The sequence below is a fragment of the Cibotium barometz genome, chromosome 50 (assembly GCF_041138505.1).
Source record: "Cibotium barometz isolate CiBa-2024 chromosome 50, ASM4113850v1, whole genome shotgun sequence".
NCBI classification, from domain to species: Eukaryota; Viridiplantae; Streptophyta; class Polypodiopsida; order Cyatheales; family Cibotiaceae; genus Cibotium; species Cibotium barometz.
This window is the reverse complement of record NC_141095.1, coordinates 13,953,119-13,961,014: the sequence shown is the minus strand read 5'-3', so window position 1 is coordinate 13,961,014 and position 7,896 is coordinate 13,953,119. Positions and strand designations below refer to the sequence as shown.

Here is a 7,896-nt window from a genome sequence, read left to right as displayed (position 1 = left end):
AAGTGAAGGGAGTAATGTTTGCACATAGTATAGGTGTGATTGTAGACATTGACATGGCATAAATAAATTTTCCATGTTAATCTTCAGTGGTGGCTGAAAAACATGTAGGCCTAAAGTAACCGCACATATTGGTGATATTTTGGAGCACCCTACTATGTATAGGTATGTGAGGTATCTTGGTAGCAGAAGCTACTTGTTATTACCATTTATTGTGACAACATAAGTAGCATGTATAGTTGGCAAGTAACCCAATGTATCATGCTAGGACGAAGCACATTGAGATTTATTATCACTTTGTGAGGCAAAAGGTTCTACCAAGTCATGTGGATTTGGTGAGCACAGAGGATCGTGCAACTAACATCTTCACAAAGGCATTAGGTATAGAGAAGCTCCACAAGTCCAAGCGCTTGCTTGGAGTGCATGATATGGAGTTAACCTTGAGGGGAAGTGCATGATATGGAGTTGACCTTGAGGGGAAGTGCTAAGGTATTGAGCTCAACTAGTACAAATATAGGTGATTCATGACACGCCAAGGATGACAGCTCTGCACTTATGCTAGTGGCATGGTTGGTGAGATTATGGGTGATATGTCACCAGTTGTTTATGGGCTGGCAGCCACTTTGGTTCACTAGAGTTATGGTATAGTTATAGTGTTAGCTCATGTAGTTGAGTTCACACTATGCACCGACCTTGTATGTTTAAGTAGAAGAGTACTTTCCTTTATAGTATGCCCTCTTATCTTTATGTTATGGTTGTAGAGAAGAGTAAAGAATAGAAGAAAATCCAGCTATTTATCTCTCTTGTGTGCTTGTCTACTCTTGCATGTGTGTGTTTGTTTGCAAGGAGCTCAATCTCACCTTCTTCCTCACATTCTTCTCATACTAATATTCATGCATGCTAGATGGATGCTTGTTTGAATGGTTTTCTTGTAGTATTTAGTTGTTTCTTCTTCCTCCACATTTTGTGAGGGAAAACCATTGCAAGAAGATGAATCTCTATTTGCCTCCATCTAGGCAAAGAGAGATGTTTCTTCACCCCTTTAGAAAGCAGAATTTTGGTTTGACAATAAAGTGAGGATGTGACGAACGAGCTAGCGCACCCACATCGGGGAAGTTGCAATTTAGAACTCTAAGGTAAAGCCCAATAACACATGATTCCACAAGGCTAAGGTAAGCTCTTGACTTGAACAGGGGTGTTGTTAGTTGAGAATACGAATACAAGCTCTTTGGCGGTCCAAACGGATCTTCTTTTATGTTTCTATGTAGTAACTATTTGAGTTTTTCTAATTTTGTGGGTATAAAGTAATTTTTCCTTCATTCCTTTTTTAAGGTTATATTTTGTTTTTTGACTTCTTTTTGGTTGTGTTTTCATTATTATTCCTTCTTATGGTTGCTTTTTCATTATTCTCCCTTCTTAGGCAAAAAAAAAAAATCCGGTATTTGGGTGACAATGAAAGAAGAGGTGCATAAAGATACTATGAATAATAGAAAAGACCCATGGAAAGATATATTTACATGAATAATGAGGCCTCCATAAAGCTTTTGTAAACTCGTGATGTGTGCCGCACTTATGTATATGGAGCACTATGAAACATTAATAATTTGGTTTTTGGTCAATGGGAGGACATTATGGTCCTTGGATTTGAGGGCTCTCGTTCTACTTTTTATGCTTTATTAAACGTAAAATTTTAGTATAGAATGTAAAATAATCTACACACAATTTTAGTGATAGATTGTATGAACTTGCAACTTTAATGTGTATATCTTACCTTGAAGTAGGTTTTTTACTAAATGCTTTATTGCTAAGTATACGTTGAATTTTTTGTTCATTATAAATAGCTAGCTTATCATTGGGAAAATTTTATTCATCTAAATAGTCCAAGTTGTAAAGGTAAAATCTTGACATTGTCATGTATTCTTAAGATACTAGGATGTATACATCCTCACAATTAATTTTTTGACATTCACAATAAAACTTTACATGTATTAATTAAGTTTTTGCATCTCACAATAAAACTATACATGTGCATAATATGTGTATTGGATAAGTTTTGTTTCTGGGCTATATGTTTGGGAATCAAATATAATATGAATATCAGTTAACATGAGCCTTTTTTTAAAAAAAAACATTTGGGTGGAAAATTAGCATTGAAAGCAATATTTGACTTTAAAAAACTCACAAACTAACTTAAATAAAATCCGCTTTCTAATAAAACTCAAATCTATCACCAGTTTCAAAATTTAAGGAGATATTTGGCTTCATAAAAATAGGGGATACTAAATGTGAGTGATTTCTTGGCAAAAACTTGGCTAGATCACTCTCTAAAAGAGGGGCCAATTCAAGCATGCTTCATACCCAAAAGAAGTAAACAAAGAGCCCACAAAAGATGCAAACATCAATAAATGAGATGAAGCCAATTACTATGCCACTAATAAGTAAAAAATGTGCAATAATTTTGGCTCCTTAAAAAGATAAAATGGGGTATTTGGGGGGGGGGGGGGGGGAGGGGGGGTATGAGACAAGAAGGGATGGTTCCCTTTTGGGGGGCACCATGTCATTGGCCCCCTAACTTGGGTGGGAGTACATGTAATTTGCTAAAGGTCTAGCTTGATGAGACTTAACATGTAGAATGGACCATGTGAAAGCATGATAATGGTGTAATTACAAGAATGGTCAAGTAGATGTAAGCTTCCATCCCATATTGACTTTAATAGTACATGTGAGGGCACAATAACAATGCAATTACAAGGATGGTGTTAGCTTGCATCTCATATTAACTCCAGCACAACATGTGCACACTAATAAGTAAACAATGTTTTCATGATCCTCTAGAGCTTTTCTTTGTTTTGTTTAGGTTACCCACACTTTTTGAAAAATGAGTTTATTTAAGCCATTAAATCATCTCTCTATTGTATCTTATTAAATCATCTCTATTGTATCTTATTAAATCATCTCTCTATGGTATCTCTCTATTGTATCTTATTATTCAACGATTGCATTATGTATAGAAATTTAGGATTTGTTTTGAATCATTTTTAGTAGAGTCTATGATTGTATATATAATGTATGTGTTTATTCATAATTGATTTTTGTCGTCCATCTTAAAAGAAATTGATTATCATTTAATGAAATGATGTTGTAATTGTGGTTACTTTGATATATTATCATGTTTGAATTGATATTCTTTTGATAAAAATGTAAATGTAACATCCTATATATGATGCTTTTTGCATACCTTGAAGATAGACTTCGCATTGTTAGATTAAAATTAAAATTATTTTTATTTTTATATGTTGGTTATATTCAAGAGTTAAAGTATGTGCATGGCACAGGTTTATCCAATGATTCTACACATGGTGTAAGACGACATATATAACTTGTTGTGGATGACAAATTAGCTTAAGATTTAAAAAGAGAGTGTCTAAGAGTGTTTAATATTTCGAACATCTAGATTGCCAACAAGATCTAACAAAGTTACATGTGGCCTTGTTGCATATTTGTATCATTGGGAGTTGTGTTCCATCCACCTATTGTCACCACATATTTTGGCCATTGAAAAAACAGTTCATGTAGGATGTAGGAAAAGATAGTTCCTGCAACTTGTTTTACCTAGTCAGAGCATTCAATAAAGCTAAAAATCACAACTCAATTTTTTAAATGCCCTTTACTTCAAAAAGGGATCCATGGCTCAATCTTATGCCTCCAACACTTGTAGTCGTGACATTAGTAAAGGCAATTTGACAGGAGGTTGGATGGTGTTCACCAAAAATAGGTTAGTGTTACATCTAATCAACCATAGGTTGGGGCAGGGTTACATTTAACGCCGGAGGACCACCAAGGGATTGTTATCTTTTTCAACTCTCCAACATGAATGGGCAAGTTTGTCCTCCAGCTTCCATCCATCCATCCGTTGTGAAGAGCCTCGTTGTAGGAGGTAAAACCTAAAACCTCGTTGTAGGACGTAAAAGACTCCTAGGAGCATAGACAAAACTTGGGGTTAGACTTGGGACAAGTGTGAAAGGTCTCCAGCGAAAGACTCCTAGGAGCATAGACAAAACTTGGGGTTAGCCTTGGGACAGCAGCCTTGGGACAAGTGTGAAAGGTCCCCAGCCAAAGCTTAGGATTCATGGTTTGGACGAGTGTGAAAGGTATGTAGTAGATTCGTTTGGAGTATTTTTAAAAGGGGGCTCACAGACGGCTTCAAAAGGTCAGATTTGCATGGCTCCAAAGATGGCGTTATCTTAATTAATCCAGATTATGGGCTCACAGACGGCTTCAAAAGGTCAGATTTGCGTGGCTCCAAAGATGGCGTTATCTTAATTAATCCAGATTATGGCGTTAATGTCCACTCAGGCTCTTAATTATACTGTTGATGGTTGTGCTTGCCGAAGTATGTTATCACCACATAGCCTTCCAGCTCCGATGAGATCTCTGTATGCTTTTTGATGGGGCAGTGCGCCTCAGCACATCGGTAGTAGCTCCTGCAGCGGCAATTAAGATTAGATTAGCAAGTTGATTGAGGGTATTTCATGATGATTAGCTTAAGATTAACAGCATCTCACCTAGGGAACCTCCTGCCCTTGATGTTTTTCTGGCCATATTTGCGCCATACATAGCCATCATCAAGTGTAGGTGAACTGCATCTCACTTGAATGGCCACTGCCTCTTCAGTGTCTTCAACCTCATGACTGCTGGTCCTGCACATTTAAGAAAAAAAAATCATTAAATTCATCGTTAATGGAAAACTCAAACATGCAATTAGACTGGATAGTGTAAGCTTTGCTTGTGGATTAAGCTTAATTGAGTGATTGCATCATATGGATTAAGGAGTTTGGGGGATAAGCTCAAACATGCAATTAGACTGGATAGTGTAAGCTTTGCTTGTGGATTAAGCTTAATTGAGTGATTGCATCATCTGGATTAAGGAGTTTGGGGGATAAGCTCAAACATGCAATTAGACTGGATAGTGTAAGCTTTGCTTGTGGATTAAGGTTAATTGAATGATTGCATCATCTGGATTAAGGAGTCTAGGGGCTTACTCTAGTGGATTGCTCCAAGGCTCCATATCTAGCTGAGGTGGGCTGGCAATGGAGGAAGCTTCAGAGTAGACAGAAGATTGCAGGCACAAGTTGTCCATTCGCGGACTACTCGTCATCGCAATGCTGCCGGAATAAGTCGCCGGAGTGCCGGTGATGCCGCCGGGGAAATTTCCCGGCGACATTGATGTGTTGGAAGGATCAGGGTCTCCATTGAAGGGAGGAGAGTCATAATCATAACTGTTGAAATCAAGGGGATGAGGTTGGTATGTAGCATTCAACCGGTGATCCCACATGGTATGTGGGTATGCCATGTCCTCCTCATCATCATAACTGTTGAAATCAAGGGGATGAGGTTGGTTTGTGGCATTCAACCAGGGATCCCACATGGTATGTGGATATGCCATCTCCTCATCATCATAAGTATGGGCAATGGGGGTGGTACCATAGACAGAAGGATGCAAGAAATTATCCCATAAGTAATCCGGCGTGAAGACCGGCGATTTGTCGGCCATAATGTCATCAAGATTGCTAGATGCCATGGGGTGAGCAGGATTGTTGCATTCCATGACAATGTGATTATAAATGATGGATAGGGCATTGGCATGATCAGAGGAGGGTGGGGAGGAAGGCTCTTCTGCTGCTGCTGTTTGATGAAATGAGAAGGGGCAACTAGTGGGAGGAATAGTTTGGTGGCAAGGGGGATGCATAATGGATAATATCAAAAATTAAGGTTAAGGATAGGATAAGGTAAGGTCATAAAATCAAAAAAAAATTAATAGATTCAAGCCTAAAGCTAAAGGCCAAATCTGAGCAGACTTGCACACACTAAGAGATGCTGTGTGGAATGTGTGGGCTCTAATTCATCCTTCAATTATTTATTTATTTTTCGCCCTGGCTTGTTCACACCTGCCCAGAAGGAGGCGCCCATCGCGCAGCCATTTCAAGCTGCCCGCCCGGCGCCGCCGGCCTAGTGTGTACACGCCCTCGCCGACAAACCTACAGTCGCCGGTCAAGCCACGAGATCCGCACACGCCATTATTATATTTTGAATTTTAACCCTCTCATGCCTCCCCCTTTTCCAAAGGTGTTCTTTCACACTCACATTCGAGAACCTTTGTTTGATCCTATATCTCCTCTTGATGTGAGAGCGTGTAGTGGTTCAAAGTGTGCTATACGTTCTAGAGGCCCCTCTTCAGGCACCAATGATCGCAAACAAATCGACCGTTCCCAACCCATCAAAATAAAGACAATGCTCCCCGATCCTGATGGCTCCTTTCTCCACTTAAAGACAATACTCTAGGGAAGCTGTCTAACTTCAATCCAACTCAAGGAAGAGAAGAATCTGAGAAAAGCTAGAGACAAGAGGAAGAAAATGGAGAGAGAGAGAGAGACACACACACACACACACACACACACATTTGTGTTGCGTTGTGTTGAGAGAGAGAGAGAGAGAGAGAGAGAGAGAGAAATACTGTTCCTTTTTTAAAGTTTTGCCCCCTCTAGGAATATTCCATGCTTTTTAATGCATAAAACCATTCAATTTATCGTATCACCCCCTTAATGGGTCTTAGCATCGATGAACTATAGAAAACTGCCAATATTATAACTGAAATAGATAGTTTGTCCCTTGAAAATCAAGACATAACAAATTTCAATCGGGATTTCTAAATTTAATCCATATCAAGCTTTTTCAAGGATTCGGTAGTGCATTTATTTCCACAAAGTTACAACGCATTGTACTTACCTAGAGCCCAAGATACGTCATACACTAGAGATTCACTTACATATAATGCATAGATTTTATAATAACATTAGGGTGCACAAAAAGCAGTTAATTGGCAATCTATCAAAATATTCGGCTTCTAAAAGTCTCAAATGAAGCTTTATTAAGAATTTAGGGATACATAGATCCTTCTCCATAAGGTCAACAAAGAAAAAAATGAACCGACCAAATCCTTCTTGAGCGAAAAGGAACATGAAATTTCCCTTTTATACCTTTTCAAGATATGATAGTCCTACTCTTAAGTTTCTTTACCTTTCTAATAAGCCATAAAAAGAAAAGGTACGTTTTCCAATGAATAATGGTTGATCTAAGTTTCTTTACCTTTCTGATAAGCCATAAAGAAATGGTACTTTCCAATGCATAACGATTGACCTGAATGCTTTAACAAAGATTCTTACTCATCTACTTCTCTTTACACAATGAGAAATAAAAACGACGACAATTGCTTTTAACATTTTTAAAAAGAATGTGTACCCAAAGGTTTTTACATGATTTTATTGTGATACTCACCAAGGGGTATGTCCATTAAAATTTTGTGTTTGATATCTATTAGTTGATTTAGGCTACATGTTTCAGAGCAAGGAGGTGATGAACTAGTCCATAGGTCCAATCATCTTGTTCTAAATTGTCGGTATGTGTTTAGAAATCCTTGATTTCCATTCTATAAATACAACATAATAACCTAAGAATAGTATTATCCATCTTGTAATAAAAAGTAATAACTTAAAATATTATAAAACAAACAAAAGACCATAAGAGTTCATGCATATGACAATGTCCAATATTATTTAGTGGGGGGGGAGGGGGAGAGAGAGAGAGAGAGAGAGAGAGAGAGAGAGAGAGAGAGAGAGAGAGAGAGAGAGAGAGAGAGAGAGAGAGAGAGAGAGAGAGAGAGAGATTCACTAACATCGAATTTATGTTAAAATATATATAGTAAGCATAGATGAAATAGACATAAAATTTATAGAAAAACCAAGTAATAACATCAATATAAACAAAAAGAATATGAAATAAGAAAAGAGATCATGTTTATGTTCATGATTCAACATATTTAAAAAGCATCAAGATTCCAAA

General features: G+C 37.7%; 1 protein-coding gene across 1 annotated transcript; it reads right to left on the bottom strand.

Annotated features, from left to right (window-relative positions):
- Positions 1–3,682: 3,682 nt before the first annotated feature.
- LOC147609835 (uncharacterized) lies at positions 3,683–5,722 on the bottom strand. Its single transcript, XM_086787284.1, has 3 exons — positions 5,040–5,722; positions 4,563–4,697; positions 3,683–4,481 (listed from the first exon to the last, which is right to left on the bottom strand). The coding sequence occupies exons 1-3, from the start codon at positions 5,603–5,605 to the stop codon at positions 4,358–4,360; spliced, it is 825 nt and encodes a 274-aa protein (XP_086643410.1). The 5' UTR covers positions 5,606–5,722; the 3' UTR covers positions 3,683–4,357.
- Positions 5,723–7,896: the final 2,174 nt, after the last annotated feature.